Here is a 22,416-nt window from a genome sequence, read left to right as displayed (position 1 = left end):
TGATACCTTAAGTATAGCTCTTAAATATTTACTTGCATTGTAAATAAACTTCTTAAATTTTAAAAATAAATTATTGTTATTGAATGTTTTGAAAATTATGCTAAGTGCCCCAATATAAACACTGAAACCTAACTCTAAGCACTTTTTCCCCAAAATTTGCCCTGCATTCAGAATGAAAGACTTTACACATAGGTAAGAGAGCACAATCCAACTGAGAATAAGAATTTTTTTTTAAAGAAAAATATTGTAAGTCATTCTAAGAGCTTCTAGACAAGCATTTTTCAGCTATGCTTCCATTTCATGCACAGGGAAATAATCCATTGTTTGGACCAAGATTGCAATAGTTTGAAATAAGAGAACTTTGAGGACAGGCCTGTGTCAGTAAAATATGAAGTATAATCTCTGAGTATTTGTGAAATCCACACCTTAGGTAACAGAAACCTGTGACAAGATCCATCTGAAAAGACTGACTTCCCTAACATCTTAATTTTCATGTATGCATGTATTTTAATATGAAATGTGAAAGCCTCATTATTGTAATTCCTAGCAGAACCACAATTTAGAAATATTCTACCCTGAGCTACAAAATGCAAACAAAGAATAAGCATACCTACATAAGACCTGCTCGGAAAAACGTGACTGTAGTCACATTACTCACTGATTGCTTGATAACTGATATAAAACATTCCAAACCAAGCAGAAATTCAGACTTATGCTTTGAAAGTATTTTAAGTCCTAAGTTAATTTTAAGGCCATTTCTACTGGTATGCATGAAGTAAGAAAAGTAGGTCTAAAGTTGATCTTAACTGAAGAAAGAGCTGCAGCCAAGTTAAGATACCTGCCCCACTTACAGATAAACCATGATAAAAGACAGAAGCAGATTCCTCTTATGGAAGCCCAGAAGTGGAGACAGAAAGGAGCATGTGGCAGTAAGTGGAGGATGGAGAGTAGGTGAGCTGGCACAGCCACTGAAAGAAGTTTGTGAAACTCCTGCCTGAATCTAATTTGTGGTAAGGAACCAATAAAGCTGAAAGCAGACATAAGTCAGGTGAGTTTCTGCTATTGAAAGGATAAATCAAATAGTAAAATCTGTCAGATTGATGAAACCAAAGAAAAAAATACAGAAAAGAGAACCTTCCCTCCATAAATCATGAAGTTCCTCACCAAAGGTTCACATCCTCTTGACACAGCAAGAGATACCATTATTTGTACTCCAAAGAAATTGAAGAATAATCTAAGCAGCCTTTACTGATGTCCAGAACATGAGAGGAAACAGCATCAGAAAATGGTCCCCTTTCAGTTATGAAAAAATGCAAAGAAGCAAAAATTGCTTGACTGTCCCACAAGAACAGAATGTGCAATTTGCCATGAATATGGCAGCAGAAACTGCAACTTGTCTAAAGTTATAAAGCATCTAGAGCTGCTGGCCCAAAAGCATGGAGCTAGGAAGACAAAATCTGTTTAAATATCTTGACATTGGAAAAGACATCTTTAAACTGTACGGAAAAAAAAAAAAATAGTGGGTCTTCAATACAAAAAATATGGATTAAAAAGTTGGTATGGCTTTTCACGAAAGACTTTCCAAACCTGGGTTTGAAGAAATCCATGACAAAAGCTGACTGACATCTTGCTCATGGTATTACAAATATCTTGGCAGGTGTATGGACCAGACAGAATGGACCAGCCAAAGAATACAGTGAGAAACATGCAGTAAAAATCAAAACAGGAATAAAACCGGGCTGCACTTGTCTTCTGCAGAGTATCCTTTGGCACTCACAAACACACAGCTTGGGATAAAAGGAAAGGTAATACATGATCTGAGACTCAATTAAAGTTTGGTACTAAAGAAGAGCAAAGTAGGAAGACAGGATGCAGAGAAATGTGGAATAACCAGAGTGTAATGGCCTGGTCTGAACCATGGTTCAGACAAGGGTCTGAATAAACAAAATGAGAAACAGCAAGGCTGTGAAATGAACAACAGCTCAGCAGGACCCTGCTGCTGTACCAGTGCAGGACAGGCACTTCTGTGGCAAAGGCACAGGCAGCTGTTCTGGAGCACAGATGAAGCACAAGCCAATGTTGTACTGCTGCAAAACTACAAGTGTCATGATATGCAAAAAGCAGCAGGACAGCCAACACAGGAAGAGACAGCCAATGGCAAAGGTGTAATTTTCACTACAGGAGCTAAGCTGATGTGCAATGACTTGACATCCCGATTGGGCTCATCACCCTCCTTGAAAAAGTGTGTACACTGTTCTACAAAAAGGTACAAAACTGCAGGGAAAACACAGATCATCTTATTAAGTGAGTAATTAATAAAAAAAAGTTCAAGAAAAACCACACATTAAGAATGAATGATAAAGTGAGCATTTAGATGAGAAAACAAGTCAGCCTGCTGAAAGCTGGCAATCCAAAAATGGGGAAAAATGAAATAACAGATGGAGGAGATATGAAAACTGTAGCAATTCAAGATACCTCATGTATTGAAAGGAGAAGATGGAGAGAGATGTGTCTCAAGAACAGCATTATTTTATCAAGGTACACTGTAACCAATCAAAACATTGAGTCCTAACCTGGTTAGGAGTGTGAAGTACATACTAATTATTGCTCAGTTACAATAATTTCAATCTTTTATTTGACTAGCAGTGAAATAAGATCTACTTTCTAGCTAAAATTTTATAAAGCACTACTAAAAAAATCCTTGTGAGCAACAAAGTAAAAAATCCGAAGTAACTTCCCAGTTGGCATTTCAATCTAGGTTCTATTTGCAGTTTTTCAAAGAAGTGATTTTCTCTTAAAATCATACCTTAAAAAGGTTCACAGTTCATAGGCAGCACATATCCCTATACAAATATATTCAGGTACAGGTCTGTAAATCACACATTTCTATATAATTGCATTTGGTAAGACCTGTAATTTTGATTTCTGAACATTTTCCTCTGATTTCTTTCAAAATACCTAATAAAATCTTTAACTATGAAGTAAAAATTGCTAATGAGGCCTCCATAAACTTTCTTTATCTAGATCCCACCGCCAAGAACACCATTGTGTTTCACATGACAGTGAACACAGGAAGCACACACTGCCCCAGCTGCCACCAAGGGCAAACCTGCCATGCTGTGAGGCTGCAGTGCTGCAGCGGGCTGTGCACAGAAATGCAAAATGCGGCTCATAAAATATCTGGCTTCCCCTATACAGCAATTTCCTGTTAGATACATCTACCTAATTAGTTGCTGATCACAGTAAAAATATCTGTCTTAGTTAGAACCTGAAGGTTGTCAACAGCTTTCAGAAACACTCAGCATTCTCAGGGACACCCAAGATTCAAGAACATTTTAGAGAGCCTTTCTTTCTCATGTTGACCACAGGAAACACTGGGGAGAAGAAGGCTTTTGATAAGGAAATGCAGTATGGCAAAATATGGCAAAAATACTATTTGTATTAAATTAATATCCTGTTATCAAATAACAAAAACATTTCTGTTAGTCCCAAAGGTTGTTAAAACAATATCTTTAAGGCACAACTGTGCAATTATAACAAAATTAAAGGACACCACAAGCAAAAGGATGAACAGTAAATACATGTGGCATTATATTTCTCTTGAAAATCTGAAGAAGATTTCAAATCATCAGGGGTCAGAGTAAAACTATCCTTTGATAAGTGAAAGATGAATTAGAAAAGGAAAATCTACCCAAGAATACATGCAAACAACAACCCAATCATCTCACATCATTTTAATTTCCCCCCTCGATTCCAGAACAGAATCTGCACTTTTTGAATGTAATTAACTGAAGATTCCAGTATAAGACATTTTACAAAGATCTGGTGAAAGAAAATAGCAGCACTAGCTTTAGCATATAAATGATAGAGAAATGCAAACTAAGGCGCAGTACACAGGCCTCTATGAATGAAAGCATCTTTCTTGAACAGGACTATTTTCAACACCAAAATGTGGAATTGTCTCAGCAAAATGAATCTGTTCTGTCATGGTCAGATTACATAAATGCTTAATTTACAAGTTACATCTTCACAGGCTCTGTTGATTGAACTCCCTCCTCTTCTATCTAACAGCAACCAAAGCTCTGCTTTGAGGCCATAAACTCTCAACAGAAGAGAGGATTTTAAAAAGGATATGTACTTGTCATATTTTCAAAAGCACTGTGCAGGCCTTGGAAAACTGCAATTTTCTCTTCTAGAGAATGGGTCACAAAGAAAGACAGAAGATTGTCTATATTTATTTAATATTACCAGTCCCCTAAAGAAAGCTGAAAAATCTGGCCGTTTCCTCAGGACTGAGGACAAATAGGAAAACATGACTATGAGTTTCTCAGTTTTTGAAGAGGTAAAATTAAAAACAGATAGCAAAACAATACTGAATAAAATGATGAAAAAAGCACCCCAGTTTAGGTACAAAACGGGGTATATAAATCCTACACAAAGGCTTAACAATCATGGCACTAAACTACAGAAAACTACATTTCCTAGCAGGTAAAGGAAATTGAAGACCTCAGAGCCAAGCTCTTTGACAAAAGTCCATTATTCAAAGAAGCAAAAGTAAAAATCCCTAGCTCAGAACCCTCACAAGAACATGAGGAACAGCATACCCTAAGGCAATATGTAAATAACCAAAGTGTAAAACTAAACAGCACCCAAAACCTACACAACCCACACTAGATCACATGATGTGAGAAAAAGAAAAGGGAAGAGTATGTAATTTGACAAGTAGAATTCCAGAGTGTAAAACACAATGGAGCATTAGACTGTGGTATGGCAGCTGCTGTTGTGGCATTATGGGGAATGAGGCAGAGACCATTAAGATCATTAAATGAGTAAGGATTTATTACACATATATAGCCAACTATATATCAAGTGTACCTTTCTGCTTTTATAGTTCTGCATTAAAAATGGCCCACTTACCGAGAACAGTCATTCATTTCATATTCTTCCTACATTCCTGTTAGTGGTCTTACTTTGGTTTATGTCTGCCTATGAAAAAGGAACTTCTTGTCTGGCAACTACAGTTATGAAAATTTCGATCTGCTTCCTCTGCATCACAGGTGTAACTTATTTTAGAGCCAAGCAACCCTCTGATGAAAAGCCTTTGTGAAAAGAGCCTTCTTAAAGTCCACAGATTTAACGACTGTTACACTCTGTCTCCTCTGCACTTTTCCTAACCTAATATTTTAGATTTGTTGCTCATTTAGGGATGTAGAATGTGGTCCTTCATGAAAGAGAAAGCTGAACAACCTGCTAAAAACAATCTTGTTTGCCACTAGATCATTCACAGTAGTAGGGAAGTGATTCCCATTTGTAGCCTTAACATTACTGGATTGCACTACCATGAGACAAATAAGCAACAATACTGGAATATTAAAGCCATACTAATACAGACATGTAAAAAACAGTTCACAAAATTTTCCCTTCCAATTTTTAGAAAACTTATGGCAATGGGAGTTAAGTTTAAGACAGGTTTTGTCTGTAATATTAATACAGATGTTATTTTATCTGCACAATGAAGAAACCAATTAGACTGACAACATCAAAGTTTTCATAGTTAAGATTCTTAACTCTTGCAGCCAACTTTGAAAGGACCACAAAATTTAGCAAATTCTCATTTCAAGTACTAACTTGATTTCATTAAGGTAGAATTTAAAAACCACATTCAGACATGACAAAAAATTAAAATTGAAAAGTCATATTCTGCTGACAAATCCAATAGATCTGTTCTAAAACTCCAGACTACTTGAAGAAAAGCCAAAATGTATGTGAGAAAATTTAAAAGTTAATATTAGATGAAAATATCCTAACTTTAAGTGACAGGAATTGATTTTTAAAATCTTTTGTATGCAAACTCTCACCCTGATACGAAGGGCAAGTGCACAGGTCTGTGATGTCAGAACTGCCTGCTACTGTAGAAGGTTCACAGTCTCTTTTCCATCTGTATTAAGTCCATACCACCCAAAACAGATTTTTAAATTTTTCAGTACGTTGTAAGATCCTAAAACTGAGTATTTCGTATGTCCCAGTTTTATTGCTGGATTAAGAGTTTCTCATATTTCAGCTTGGCTGTCTTGAAACCTTTTGCCCAAGTCCAAAGCATGTGAATGGGACCTTCAGTGTTACAAGTGAACCACATTGAAAACAAATGCTTTCCTAAAAACATGCTTATGTAATTTTCTTTGCACAACAGAGAATAGTGTTTCAGTGTTGCTAAAGAAATTAAAACTGCCAGAAGATAGATATACAGTATAAGGGAACTGCCCCTCAACACATCAAATGCATTGTTGAAGCAACAGTTCAGAAGTCAAGTAGCAACCAACATCAAATGGATGATAGATACCCATGTATCTATCAGCCACCTTATCTTGAATACAACAGGCAATGTGAAAAAGCAATTAACTCTTTTCTGTTGCTGCAGTGAGTGCATGACTGGTTCTGGTTGCTGGACACTACCTTGAGCTGTAAGAACTCAATTGTTTATTCCTGCTTGCACATGCTAATGAAAACCAAGTATACATAAAAATCTGGTAACAACATTCTGCCCACCTGCCACAATATTTCGCAATAAAATAACATCACAACATCTCTTTTTCAAGTACATTTGGTAAGTCCCCAAGATCCGCAAAAATTGAAGAAAACTTCAAATACTGACCATAAATGTGTCTACAGCAACATTTCAAGCATGACAACAGAACAATGATATAGTTTATGATACCACATAAACAAAAATACAATCCAAAGAACATATAAACGAAACATGATGTTTTCATGTGCATTCAACTTCCAGATGCAGGAATTATGTTTGAAGTCACATGCATGCACAGCTAGAAATCATGTTGCTTCTTTTAAGGGAGTAGCTATACTAGACAAAAAATGTTTGTATGATTTCCTTGGCTGGTGCAGAGAGTACACAATGTTGAATCAACACAGCAAAACAAGACATCCTTCCAATATCAGACAATCCCCTAATACTGCAACAGTAACCCTAAGAAAGATCTGGGGTTACAAGTGTGGAGAAAATAACAGAATCATCATTCTTTGTCTTTTAACATTTCCTTTATCAGTGAACTTCCTATCATAGCCTTTCTAAAGACAATGACTGATATGAGAAACCATGGGTAAAAGGGAAAATAACAAAAACTGTAAATGAAGTAATGCAAAATATCAAAATAGTTATCAGATTTCCTGAAGATCCAAAACTAAAGGACAAAAGTTATCAGGTAGATAAAATTGAGTCCCAATTAAAACTAACATGAGACCATATCACAGTAATAGGTCTGGCATTGTCATAGAAGGAAAACATTTACAGATAAATATAATTGGAACGTAACATTTTCTCAATGAGTTACAAGTATGAGAGAGCTCTTTCTTCATTTGCAATATAGAAATGGATATATGCTATCCTTTCCTTTTCTAGTTCTTTTTTTTACAGCAATTTTGTGCCAAAGTTTGAACTTCTTAAAAACAAGTTATTTATGTTGAGCTTGGCCCCAAATCAATGAATTAAAATACAGAAGAGTAGTCTATAGATAAAAAAATGCTGTGCTTTGGAAAAAGCAGGGTTACACTGAATGAGCTTAATATGAAGAATTCTACATATCACATGAAGTACAAAGGAAATAAAGCATAAAAGAGCCATTATATTGTTTATATTACAACTTAAATTAACCTGTTTATTATCAGAGATCTTTTTCTACAATATAGAATACAAAGGAGGACCTAAGATTTTGCTCTGATATTTTGAATAAGGGGTTGGGGTTTTTTTGGGCAATATATCAGATTAGCTAATAAAATATTGCTTTTACAAAGGCAGTCATTTAAATTACATTGCAGAAGTTGTGCTTTACTTGGTGAGGATTTCACACCTTAGTAATTTTGTTGTAATGAGTTGAGACTTCTATTTAAGGAGATCTCTTCACCCAGCAGAAGAAATATTTTCACAAGTGTGCCCTCCTTCTAAGTAATATAATGGCCTTTCTGAGATCACAGTTGTAATACAATGTATTTATAAATACCTATCTTCAAAAAATGATTTAAGACTAGGCTAAAAAGATTCCAAGCCAAAGTATTTAGCATAGTAACTGTATATTGTACTTGTCAAAAATAATTTTGCACTTTAAATTGTTCTGTAAGGATCCAATGTGCAAATCCCTTAGAGTCAGCAGAATTCATTTGGCATGGAATGGATACTAAAATGTGTCTCTGACTGAATAATTTTCAGAAGTACAAAATACTATCTTTTACTGTAAAATTACAAAACTATTACAGATTTGTAACAGAAATCATTCAATGAATTTTTTTTTTTAAACCAGCTATATGTTAATGCACTGAATTTATGCTTCATTTTATAATTTACCCTTCCTCACAATATGAGAAATTACACAATGAAATGAAGTTCTGTTCCTTTTGAAGTCAATAGCCAGTCGTGACTGACTTCAGAATGCCAGAACTTGACTTCTTGTCTGTCTGAACTATATTAGTTAGCTTATCAGAGCTGAAAGAATGGTGCAAAACATTGTACACATTTTAAAATTGCACTTTCTGAATTATTCTGATGTTATGCAATGTTTAATTTCATGACTTTTCTGAAATTAAAATGAGTAACATGCAAAAAAAAAAAAAGAAAAGTGCTTAGTTGTTTAACTTCTCCAATTCTTTAGGATTTCAATTTTAAGATGAAGGGGGGAATACGAACTTACCTACTTGGTACTTTGGGTAATAAGGTGCCATTTGTCCACTACTGCATGATTGTCTCTTAAGCCTTTTTCTTAAATTTGTATCAGTGGTCTCCCATTGTGGACTTTTTCTTTTGTTTATTCTGCTAAGACCTTCAGAACTACCAGCAGGATTATCGTCCTGGTTTACACCCCTACTTAATTTTCTGCTGTGAAACTGGTCATCCAGCCTTTCAGACACTTTAGAAGAATTAGATCCTTTAGATGTTTCCATTTCATTTTCTTGTTTCTTTAATGTATTTTGCTTAGTAGAATGGGACCTTAAAAGAGGATGTCTTTTTTCTTCCATATAGGCCTGAGTGCTTTTACTGTCAACTGCTTCAGGAGAATAAATGACATTATTTAACTTAAATGAATTGTGCTGCTCAATATGGTTGATTTTTCTCAGAAATATCCTACAGTCTTTAAAGGTTTTGGCTTTCCAAGTATTTTGAAACAGTTTATCTTGGCTTTGTTCTTTTCTAACATTTTGCTGGCAACAAATTGTTCCATTTGTCTCTGAATGTGACTTAAGTATATTTGCTAAACCAGGATGTGGGTTAAAGTCAGAAGATCCCATCATCTGTTGAACAAATGCATCTCTGGCTTCATTTTCAGTTGGCAAGAGGCTATTCTGAGACTCTACCAAAGCCTGAGTGGGCTGGATTTCTACGGTATTTTTCTCCTGGATCTTGGGTGTTTTATCATGGGTTTCCCCACTTGTACTTTTTAACAATTGGCTTTGGCAAAATAACTGCAGATTTTTCTTTTTTGATTTCCAGCCTCCAGGAGCCTGATTATAAAGCTTTTTTGTTTGTCCCCACCTGTCATGCTGCAACTTCTTAAACTCATTTCTTTTTAATCTGGCTAAAGTGAAATTACTTTTCATGCTTAAGACTGGAGACCTCACCATGTTATGTAATATTTGCAATTTCCCTGCTGGTTTTGAAGGGGAGGATAGTGCAAACTTTTTAAAGTGCTTTCTGAAAGGGCAAGTACTAGGATCAGATTGTTTAGTTTCCATCTTTATCTCTCTAGTACTAACTGCTTCTAAGGGATTGCGAGCATTTGCCTTTCTCACAAGAGAGAGAGACTGTGTTTCTGTAGTTTGCATAAACCAGGTGCAGAGTTCATTCATATTACACTTTTTCTGGAAAAGCATTTTTATAGGTGATGTTTCAAGTTCTACAAGACAGGAGTCTAAAGTGTCTGACATTTCAGTATTACAGTCTTGTTCAATGGGATCCCTTTTATCACATATGCATTTGTCAAACTCACTTCCCCCCACTCTCAACCAGGTATTAGTCATCTGTTCAAATCTATTGTTCAGTTCTTCCAACAAGGTGTCACTTGAAGTGGAAGTAGGCCACCACCTGAGAGAGGGATTTGATGAAAAAATGGGATCCAATGATACTTCATTAATGGGCCCGAATTCACCATCCTTAAGATCCTTTTTAGCATTTCCTGAATTTCTCGGCTCTGAGGTATCTTTGGATGCTGTGCTCTGATTTGACTGTGTAAGTTTCTCCTTGCGCTCTTTAGTTTTTTTCAAATGGAGTTTGTAAGATTTATGTAGTAAGGCACTTCTACAAGTAAATGCACTAGAAGATGCTAATGAACGCAAAAAATGCAGTGAAGGTTTTCTGTCTCTAGCAGAATGTCTCGATGGAATTCCACGTTTTCTTGACACTGTTGTAGTAACAGTGTGTGATCCATCCTCTCTAGAATCTTTCTGCACGTTCTTTACTTGACCCATATTATTGCACAGTTGATTTTTTCTTTCCTGTGCTATGTTTTTTTCTAACACATTCTGCTGTTGTAAAGGAGGCAAACCATTGCTGATGCTCACTTTTCTTTCCTGAGGTGAAAGTCTACTGACAGTCACTGATATGCCGGAAATTTTTACTTTTGCTGGCCTGCCAGGTTTTCGAACAGTGGTTAATGGTTTCTTCATCTGTCGTATAACATTGCTGCAAGGATGTGGTGATGTCAGATTACTCTTGATAGGCCTGACATAGTCATAACCAGAGACCTCCTTTTCAACAGAAGGATTCTGAAAGGCTTTTACCATTTCAGTCAAAGCATTTCCACTTTCTGCATTGTGCCTTGCTTTGCTAGGATCATTGGCAAAATTGGAATCAATGTGTTGTGTGGGCAGAATGCTGATGAGATTTAGATTACCTTCAGAAACATGTCTCTTAGTTCTTCTTGACCTTCCAAAAACAACTGTCACAGTAATATTTTTGTTGCTGTTAACGTCTTCCATTATTGCTGCATCAGACTTGATGCTTTTACCACCACAGCTAAGTTCAGGTCTAGGTTTCGTGCTTCCACTCAAGTCTACTTTTGGTTTAGGAGGCCGTCCAATAGGTCTCTTAACCTGCTTAACTACTTGAGGACCTATTTTCTTTGGTCTACCAGGTTTTCTTTTGAAAACTGATTCACCACTACTGTTTGATTTCTCCACAACCTCTTCATTTTTTTTTGAGTCATTTATGTTAACCTGACCAACCGGACAAGAGCTTGTAATTGCTTCTGCATAAACACAGCTTGACTCCTCCTTTATATCCTTTTCACTGTGATCACAACCCTTCACACAGACTGCATGAGAAAGGTCACCTGTGGCCTGTTTGTCTAACAAAGCGTTTGTGTGCCCCTGAAACAAACAAAGATCTGTGCTTCCCTTAGAAGATGCAGCTGCAGATGTCAAAGCGTATTTGACTCCTTCACGACTATTAACTTCTGAAACAAACATAAGCTTAATAGGACTTGAGTAGTTTAAGGGAGATGAGATCTCCCCAGTTTCAGATGTTACATGCAAGTCCCCATTACTGGAAGCTGAACCAGTTGAATTAAAGGTCAGAGATTTCAAAAGGCCGTCACTAATTTCTTGATCTATAACTGTTTCTTGTGTGTTTGTTGTGACACAAATTGCTTTGATTTTACTGCTGCTTGGCACATGTGAATGTGGAAGGAAGCTTTGTCCCGTGCATTCCATTTCACTCAGAGTGAAAGGTAAGCCCCTTCTAGTAGCTGGGTTGATAACCTGTTCATAAGCGTTAGCTTTTAATTTTTGGCTTATTTTGTAACTATCCAACAATGAGTTGCTAGTCTTTCTGGCTAAGTTTATTGTATCTTCTAAACGCTCCACAACAACTTGCAGATTTGTGTCTCTCACAATTTTGCTTATATTTATGTCACTGCATCTTTCAGCATGAACATTTTTATTCATTTTCATTTTTTCCAAACTCCTCAAAGACTTTTTTGCACTGGATGACTTTCTAAACATGATATTGTTTGTCACATACACAGAGTACCACCCAGGAGGCACAATGTTACGTTTAGTTCTGCCCAAGATTTCACTACTCTCATCCTTCAGAGAAATCTGACCAGTCTCTTTTAAGGTTGCACAGTCTCCTTGTGTATTTGGGAGTTTCGCCTGGCTGGCTGCAATAGCACTGTTTTCTGAAAGAACTAGAAAGCTGGAGCTGGTCTGAAAATTAGCAAGAGGTAGTTTGAAAGACTCTGTTTGGTGTACTGGAAAGCACATTGGTTTGGTTTGGCAATTCACACATGGATTACTTTCAAGATGTTGCAAAGTCTCATCTTCTATCACAGTAAAACTATGTATTTTATTTGGATGCATTTTATCTTTTTTTTTTGTAGACTTCTTTGCATTTCTCTCAGAAACAGACTTTTTTCTTACAAGAGTTTCATCAAGGCTTGCAAGCTCCCTCTTGATTTGCAAAGACTGTCGTCGAATGACTGGTGAATCAGGAGAATTATACGTTGCAAATAAAGTTTCCTGACGCTTGCGAAATCTTGTCTGGATAATTTTATTTTCCACTTGTTTATCATGTTGGCGAAGTAATTCCATAAAGCTGTAATCACTTGCCTTAGCATTATGCAAAAGAGAAGTTATGAAGTCTCCTAATTTGACATCATTTTCTGGTGCCCTGTCACTGCTAGAAAGTTTTACAAGATTTGTTGCTAGATCTGTAGTGTCTATTGATTTCAACTTTTCATTAATGCGGTCCATTAAATCTTGAAAAATGGCAGAATGTTCACCTTTCTCAGAGTTCATATAACCATCATTGCTTTCTTGGTCTGCTGATACCGATGTTCCATCTGAATATTCAATCTCTTTTCCTTTGCATGTTTTACCTTCATACTCAAATTCCCCTTTGCTTCCTTCAGCTGGCAAAAGGGATGGTGGCTGGTTGACGGATATTTCAAGCTTGTTGTTGTCTAAAGTTGGAAAATCCATAAGCATTCCTTCTGACAATTCAAATTCTTTGCTGTGTACAGGTGATAGTGGAGGTGGCGATGGGCTGCGGGATCTGTTTGAATTTTTAACGCTGCTTAAGACGTCACAGTCCTTAGCTGAATATGTACATGCTGCTGCTTTCACAGAATGACTGTTATAATTTTGCAATTGGTCAGCACAATACTTAGGAGAACTACATGCTTTGTTCACCATTGTCTTAATACATCCAATTGCTACAGCTTGGCATGGCAAAGAATGGAAATCTTTAATACAAACAGACAGAGGTGGTAAACAAGTGTTTGGCCTTTGATTTTGTAAACTGCACCTTTGTGCCAGCATGTGTCCATTGCAACTGCAAAATGGAACGTGAACATCCTCTTCAGTAAGGGAACTGGGAGTTTCAGAGTGGACCAAATGTGTTTGCTTGCAACTGCAAACTATAGGAACATTTTCATCCTGTATTAGGAATTTTAACATAGCCAAAGTCTGTTGCCAGTGATATGAACAAAAAGACTCCAAAACTTTGTTTAATGTTGATTTTCCTTTTTCCAAATTAGCTGTTTCCTCTGAATTTGCATCAGCTGTTGAGCTTGAACTGAAAATGAAAACAAATCAAAACAAAATATAAATTACAGTAAAACACCACATCTAATGTTTGTTATAATGGTTAAACTCAAGCCTAAAACCCTGAAGTTTACAAAACAGTTCCATTCTAATTGCACTATTCAATCATACTTGCAAGTGTCACTGGCAATGATGTGCATCTTATCAGTGATAGCACTAAACTACCATTAAGAAAAATAATCATGAAGAAGTTAGAGGCAAAAAGAATAATTTGAAACATAGCTTCTTGATCCTAACTGTAATTACAACGTTAACTTTTTGATATTTCAAACTATCTTAACCATCAATGAAGGAAAACATCACCAAGACCAGGTGAGCTTGGTATTACTCCCATTTCACTAACTGAGGCACAGAGAAGGTATGTGACTAAGGCTCAAGGTTATGGCAGAGGAATGAATGGGTCCATCTCTCCTGAATCCCACTCTTAGATATTTAAATACTCAAGTGTATTGAGCACTCTTCAGGATACACTTAAAGGTATTTCTAAAGACATTCTTATTTCTATATTTATTTTTAAAGAACACTTAACAAGCTAACAGAAAATAGAAAAAATAGCCTAGCGCTCTTTGCAGGTAAAATTTTCCCTTTCAGTTTTTAAAAAAATTGTAGTGGTGCATCATGAGCTTTTTATTGCAATATATTAAACACACATGTGTGTGCACACAGAATCCTTAATTAAACAGAAAGAGAGATAATCACCACTGCAATAAGCAATTTCCAAGATAAAAGTTTTAATGTCAAATACAGGGTAGGCCTACATTTAAAGACTTCTGAGCAGTTGTTCTCAAACGTATTAACTAAAAAAGAAAAAACCTTATAAAATACTACTTTAACTATTTAATCAATTTCTTATAAATTATTAAAACTAATATCACTACTTACCTAATCAATCATTTATACTGAAAAGTTGAAAATTTTCCACAGTAGAAATTAATACAGGTATTTCTTCAATTAAATACAAAATCCTTACACTGGATAGCAACTATCAACAGATAGTTAACACCTAGTTCAAATGTTTTACTGAAACCAATTGCATGAGCAAAAAATGTTAGAAGAATTCTGTTTTAGAAAAGTATGTATTGTTTAAACATATCACCAAACTCTGAACATGACACTAACTTTTTTTCCCTACTATTATCCCCTGTAATTTTTTTGTATATAGCCTATACTTCAAAAAATTTTCATTTTGATTTGTTTTACAACTGTATTGATCAATGAACGAACTTATTTAAAATTTAATGTGCTGTATTTAAATATAGTTACATATGCATTAATTAAGTCATACCCAAAATTATTACCATCAATAATAACTTCTAGCTTCAAGTTTGTTACTGGAAGTTATTACACGCAAGTTTGTATTTTTATTGTCCTACATAGATTTTAAAGTTTAGAGCTAAAACCAGCCAAGTCTACATAATAATTCTTCATGGTTTTTTTCCTTCTCCTGTAATATTCAGTATGAAACGGTATATATTCAAAATCAGGTGTCTGGATAATACTAACTCATAAAGGTGTAAGATAACTCTGATGGTATTAGTTGAAGTTGAGATTATGTTTAATAAGTCTTAAAAAGAAAAAAAAACAACCTCTTTGCACTTGCAATCTAAAGCAAAACCCACATTGTTCAAGGGAAGGTCAGTGTCAGGATTTGACTGTTTTTGAAATGCCACTACACTGAGAAAAGCCTGACTGTTGCACCAACAAATTCAGGAGTCACAAGGTGTCGAAATGTATCACTACACTTGTAAAAAAGAAAACTTATTCTAATAATACAATTAAGGATAAAAGGTAATTGCCCTCCCCACCACCATGATTTTAATTAATGTTTTGAAAAGCCATTTAAAAAAAAACAAACGCCACTAGGCCTTCATCTTCAGTATTTTGCTTGTAAGCCAGAGCAAATTTGTTAAGTACTAATTTGCTAAAGGGACAGCTTTATGCAGTCTTTTTTTATTTCTAAACAGGTACCTTTCTATCTGTCTAGACTTGCAAGATGTGTCTATAGTTTCACTGGAGAGCTTTAATTGTGGATGACCTTTATCCTTAACTGCTATTTAAAGTCTATTCACTGGTGGAAGAAACTTCTGGAGCCTTACAACCTTCTCAAAGTGAGCGACCAAAACATCCACAGGCCTCAAAATTATTTTGAATTTGCTATGTGGAGATCAACTTGTTGTATAAAGCAATATTCTGATTATCACAGACACAATGGATATTCTTCTAAAACAATTTCTTTCCTGATTACCTACCCTTGTGTGACGCCTATAATCTGCTCTCCCTTAACGTGAGTTAGTTTCTAAAGCTGACGGACAACTTAACTTCATCTATTCTATTGCAATAGTACCACAGTCCAAATGATCTTCCAAGTTTGTAAAAACACACCGAGCCCTTACTCAGTCACCATTTGGAAGCAGAGCTTACTACACAAACAAATTCAAGCATTAAAGCAACACATTTTCCTTGAAGTGTCTCTCTATAGAGATGTCAATGTATTTAAACAAACTAATTTTTAGTAGCTTTTCAATACAGCTATGGAATTATACTTCAGTTTCCTGTAATACCTTCCTGTATCTCTTGAAATTTGTGTTGTCACACTGTAGTTTAGGCTATCCTCAGGATAAAAGGCTTAAACAATGATTTCATAGAAGGAAGACCTATCACTTTGACAAATCGCACACTTCCTCCAAACCACACACAGAAAGATGGCTGGAGAGAGTGGGCAGGAAGCTGAGGGGTTGAGAGGTGAGAGGATCAATATGCACTGCTCCCCTGGTACCTTTTGTGCACAGTATTGCTCAAGAGAAAGGTTAAGCATGGAATGATATTATTTCCCTTCTGGCAGATAGGGGTAGTTAATAAAATGGAGTGGGGATTGACTAGAGTCCAAAAATGGCACAAAAGCAGCAATGTGATAAGGTTAATTACCATCAGTGTATTAATTTACATATAAAGAAGTAAAACTTTGCCTCCTCCACAAAAACTATCAGGGCAGAACTCTACCAGAGGACTCCCAAAGGAGGCCCTTCCCTAGAGGTCTATCCTCTGTCATCTCAGTCAGAGAGAAGCTAGATCAATCTAGCAAGATCTTTACAGACTGGGAACAGGAACAGAACTGCAACAGAACAAAGTTTCAAGTACTCATACAAACAGCATGGAATTACTATAGAAATATAAATCTGTCTTATAGAAATGCTTGTTTTCTGACTTTATTAAGTAAATAAGTACCTCAAAAAAGCTATATACTATTTATAATTTTTAGCTGCAAACTAAAGGGGGTGTTAGAAAATTAATTTTCTGATTTTCTTCTCATTAATGAGTAATTAATCAATTCTGAGAAAAGAAACCATCCTTCCTTAAAGCTACTATTTCTGATAAATTCTCATAGTAAATTAGTCATTATGAGCTTAATTTGTACAGTTCTTGGTCTTACGCCACTGCTAATCAACTTGTGCCTCAGGAATAAGTCAAATAAGTCAGTGTACAGGTTTTTGTTTCTTTCTTTTTTTTACTGAATGAGCAAATCAATCACACATCAGTGTTGTAAATTTATGTGCAAAAGCATTGAAGTGCTTTACTACAAATTACAACGTAGAAACACGTTAACTAAACAATTAAATTCATACAATCAGATTTAGGAATATAACAACACAAAGAAGAAACAGAATTACAGTACATTTACAACACAAGACAAATACATGGAATTCATTAGAAAATATTGTAATAAATAATTCATGAATTATAGTGCAATTGATTTATGCATAAATATAACTAATTGCCTAAAAATCAGTTGTTAACAAAAATCTGTCAAAAATCAAGGCAGCCACAGAGTTTTACTAAATTACTGCGACAATGGAAATACTGCAATTAAAAAACAAATACAAGTATTTGTACTGTAAACAACTAAAAAAATCAGTCTCACTAAAGTTAATATACAATTTAATATAAAATTGTCATTAGCTACCAGAAATGGTTTAAACAGCTTTACTGAGCAGTAGTTCTAAAAACAGAGGCACTGTTTTTTAATATAAAATACTTGAGAAACATTCAAATAAGTAGAAAGCATGTAGGGCTTGCTTTCGCCTTCATTTAAAATTCTGCTGAAACAGGAATTTTCACGAATTGTCAATTACTAAGTAGTGACTGGTAACTGAATTTATAAAACAGTTCAAAATGTATAATTTAAATGACATTAATGAAATACATAGGGGTTGGGGAAGGAGAATTTACACATTTCCCTGCCTTTCCTTAGTTGTGTAATTAAAGGTTAGCCTAATAATTAGAAACAAATAATTCTGTTCTTTAAACACTTACAGGTTGAATATCATCTATAAACTATCAAAAAATATTTTAATTACTATTTCTGACCAAAAAATAAATACAAGTACTAAAATGTTGAAAATTAATTATAATATTACATACAAAACTACTGAGTATTGTTAAGTCAATAGTAAAATGATCCCTGATTTTATGAATCCTGTTAAATTTTTGGTCAGGTCATCTTTTAAATGATATAAAAAGAGTACTGTCACTTGCCTTCAATATAAAGTTCTGACTCAAACTTTTAACAGTGTCTGAGGAGTAGAAAACATCAGTATGGTACAAATATTAGGCAATGTATTCAAGCCCCAGATTTTTGCAAGTAAAACTGTATAAAGACAGACGTTGAAACTTTTAAGGTTTTTTCAGCTGCATTTTTCAGTGGGGATATACTCACAAATTAATCCTGGCCCTCACAAAATATGGCTTAATTCTTTTAAAATGAACGATGACCCTGACATCTGCTGTTCTGCAAACTCCTTATCAGGTACAGTTCTGCTTAAAATCATAGAATCACAGAATATGCTGAGTTGGAAGGGACCCACCAGGATCACTGGGTCCAACTCCTGGCCCTGCACAGGACACCCCAAGAATCACCATGTGCCTGAGAGATTCATTCTGTAATATGCAAGTAAACCTTAATGACTGAAGAAGATTCAGTATAGATCTGAGAGACCAAAGAACTGAGATACTGGTTGTGCAGTTTCAAAGGATTATTCTGTTCTAAAGTGGAAATTGTCATTTTTTAGTAGTGTTAATAGATATGGGCTAGATTTTGCCATCAGTATTGCAGTATGCTCTCCACTGAATTTAATGGCAAGTTTATCTATAAATAAAATTACCTGATGTGGCCCATACATATCTAATGTCCCATTTAATTTCTACAGTTAACCCATACACATGCAAATTTAAGTGGGGGAAAAAAATGTGTGCATGTGCACCACGTGTATAAAAGTTGGAGAAAGTATTTTTCTATGCCAAATTAGATACATACAGAAAAAAATACATGTTGAGAAGAAAAGGGCATTGATGTTCAGTAGTGAATGTATGAAGCAAGCCCCCATTCATATGTAGACATATACTTTTGATATTACATAAAAAAATTAAGTGTGATAAAAAGTCCAATGTGGATACTTTGAAATTCATGTAAAAACTGCAATATGAAGGTAATTGGTCTCCCTTAAATTCTGTTAAAAGTTACGTGTTTAAAATGAACTGCCTAACTTCTAACTACCAAATTTATAAAGAATTTATATTATTGAAAGTTCAAAACAGCTTCACTGTTTCATATTTGTATTTCTATCAAGACCCTGAACTGCAAATTTGGTTATTAGCAAGATGATAATGTAACTTGGTATTCATTTTGATAAACTGAAAATGTTTTGAAATGTCACAGCAGCAAATACATTACAGTTACAGTGAGGTTTTTCAATAGGAGTGTGACACAATCCTTAAATAAATTTTGAGTAGTCATAACATCAACTAACCAGCACATTTAAACAAAAAAAACAAACAAACCCAAACCATTCTCAAGCTCATTCTGTGCACATTATGAACATGCTCTGTTGCATTCCAACTTTCTTTTTAAACCTTACAAGTTACCTTAATTGTTAAACTAAAAAGGAAAATTATGTTAAAGTTTAAATTATTTTATGCTCTTAGTATTCCATCTTATTTCATATTTAATAATTCTATAACTACAGTAATTTCTCAGATTTCATAAGTGTACACTTTGTAAACACCAATTTCTTTCTAAACCAACAACAAAATTTTCTTAAAATGATAAAAAAATGCAGTTTATGCCTGCTAAACACACATTTTTGTAATGAAATGTTTTTCTTACTTGTATTGGATATTTAAATAACGAACTTTTTTTCTTTCACAGAATGTACTATAACCTACTAATACTTCACAAATCCACTTCCTTTTAAGGAACTAGCTTTTTTTTTTCTTTTTTTTAATCCCTTGCTGTGTATAATCTGAGTTACTTACAATTTATTGCAAGTATTCTGTGAACTATAGAAATCTGCTAACCCTTGGTTGTGTACTTCCATAATAAGATGGATAATTGAATGGGTAAAGTGGTTCTTCATCAATTAAAAATTATGCTTCACATGACAAATACTTGTTTTCCCAAAACATCTTTATGCTAGTGACTACTAAATAAAACCTGAATCTTTTCACCTATTTATACAAGGATTATATTAAATACACACTATCAGAATTAAGTGAGCAACTCTGTAATTCTGTCCACAGTGAAAACCCTGAATAAAACTATTTTTCAAAAGGCATGTATGTGGTTTTTGAACTGTATAATTTCATGTCTTCTGTCAGAGTGAGCATATGTATTTCTCACATAGTGTGTGTATACAGACATACATACACACACACAAAACAATTCTCTAACAATTATTCTACACAGGCTTGCTACTGTTTTTGCAGCTGCCAGTCCCTGAATCTGTCATATTAAATAAGCCAGTATCTGGTAATCGGAGTTTCTTCTTCGGTGGAGTCTTCAATGTTCCAGATCTTTCTTTTACTTTATATTCTAAAGTGCTGTGAGGTACCCCATAAATTCCTTGTGCTTTGGAAACACTCATTTTCCCACTCATTACCATTGCAATTGCTTCTTCCATTATTTCGTGGTCATACTGCCGATAACGGCCACGTTTTTTCCTTGGTTGCTTATTATCTTTACGATCCAAACTATCTTCTGTATTTTCTGAGGTTCCATCTACTGTCCCATTCTTAGCATTAAGACACAAAGGAGAGAGGTCCCCATGCAGAAAGTAGGAGTCAACACTTGAGTGAGTTACAGGTCCAGAACATTCAATTTTGTTCTGTTTAGGGAGGATATTTTTCAATTTTTGAAGAGCTGATCCTTCTAAGACTGAGGACGTTTTAGAAACGTGGTACATAACATCCAGAAGACCAGCAGTATCAGACTGTGGTTTGGACACAGAACTTATTCTTAGCTGAGGAATTTTTAATTGTACAGTAGGACTTGAAGTTTCATACTGTAGATTTTCACTTTTTTCTTTAAACTGAGTGACCATTCTCTGTAGAGTTAACTGGTGGAGGTAACTGGAAGCTGTTGGGAATTTTAATTCTGAGGTTTCAAGTAGACTGAGTTTACTTTTTTCTGTGCGCTCTGCTTGAGCTCTTGCCCACAAGGCTACTTTTTGTAGGACTGCACAAGTTTCTTTACTGTCTTTAAATGAATAACTATCATTGAAATCTCGAGTTTTATTTTTAAAAGGTGCAGGCTTTCCTGCTGGTAAGGCTTCTAAGTGGAGAAGTAAAGTTTTTTGAGGTATGCCATAAAGTATGCCTGCTTTATTTATGTCCAGTGCTCCAGACTGAATGTCTTTCAAAGCTTTTGAGAGCAAACCATCTGCAAACTCAGCACTTCTTTCCACATAGTCCTCTCTGTTTCTGTGTAGTCTCCTGGATGGATGGAATGAAACGATGGTAAACTGATGTATGAGAGACTCTCACACAGCTATGGAAGGGAAGGGTCCACTCCTTTATTATACTCCTTGCTTCGGTAACATCACTGCTTCTGATACTTTTTAGCCTTTGAGATGTGGTAGTTAAATGATTATCCTAGCAAAATGTTACAGTTCTGGTAGGACAGTGTGTCAAAAATCATACCGTGGCTTCTACAGCAGCCCTTCCAAGAACTTTATATCCTAGCTCAGTATTTGGTAATAGTCTCATGTGCTTGCTATATTCCCTTGTTCACATGCTTGCAGAGCAACACTGTTATAATTTTAATTATACAATTAACGTTCCATTAAATACCCAAATCCTGAAGGAGTTTTTGTTAGTAGAAACGTGACGTTACCGCTAAACAAGTAATAAAAGAGTCAACCCCCTTATAGAAAATTTGCAGCAATAAGTACATAACTACACACAAACATCCCAGACTTACACAAAACTAGGCTTTCTACAACAAGAAGATAAAGTGCTGTAGTTAACAATCAAGTCCATTTTTCGCAAAATAACACACAATTTTAAAAACTTCTACTCACTATTTACAGCTCACTAATTACAAAGCCATTCATTTTCAAACTTTTTCATATCAGCAAATTAATAAAATGCACTTTTGTATCATTCAACAAATGCTGCTACTGTAGTCCTATTTGTAATAAGTTATTTGTAAGACGTACAGGTGACAAAAAGGGTCCTGCTATGGCTAGTGGATGGGAGGATGCCAAGATCATAAAATCCAACAAAACAATGCAATTCACTAATTCTGTGGTAGCTTTCAGCAGATGCAATAACATTTTCCTTGCTGAATAAAGAAATTTAACCATTTGCCACCACACACCATAGTCAGAACCATGATGCAAGTATAAGTATGATGATTAAGAGCTCTCTCTCACACGCTTGCTCTCTCTCTATTAAGGAATATTATAGATAATAGTAATTTAACTTGTTCATGTTAGTTGAAGAAGATTTTACATCTAATTATTAACATGGTCATTTTTG

The 22,416-nt window shown here is 35.1% G+C and overlaps 1 protein-coding gene across 5 annotated transcripts in view; it reads right to left on the bottom strand.

Annotated features, from left to right (window-relative positions):
• The window catches only part of LCORL (ligand dependent nuclear receptor corepressor like), a gene marked incomplete at both ends in the record, with an annotated part of 82,800 nt that overhangs the window by 8,654 nt on the left and 51,730 nt on the right, over positions 1-22,416 (bottom strand). Inside the window, one exon of one of the 5 annotated variants that reach the window (XM_082281957.1) lies at positions 8,704-13,576. The exons of 1 other annotated variant lie outside the window; for it this stretch is intronic. In XM_082281957.1, the coding sequence (XP_082138083.1) occupies positions 8,704-13,576 (4,873 nt within the window). Of the gene's footprint in view, positions 1-8,699; positions 13,577-20,311; positions 21,370-22,416 lie in introns of those variants that run through there. 3 more of the 5 variants (XM_082281958.1, XM_082281959.1, XM_082281961.1) reach the window with 3 other exon arrangements.

This window comes from Coloeus monedula (genome assembly GCF_965178545.1).
Source record: "Coloeus monedula genome assembly, chromosome: 5".
NCBI classification, from domain to species: domain Eukaryota; kingdom Metazoa; phylum Chordata; class Aves; order Passeriformes; family Corvidae; genus Coloeus; species Coloeus monedula.
Note: the sequence above shows the minus strand (reverse complement) of the source record. Positions and strands in the feature narration are given on the sequence as shown.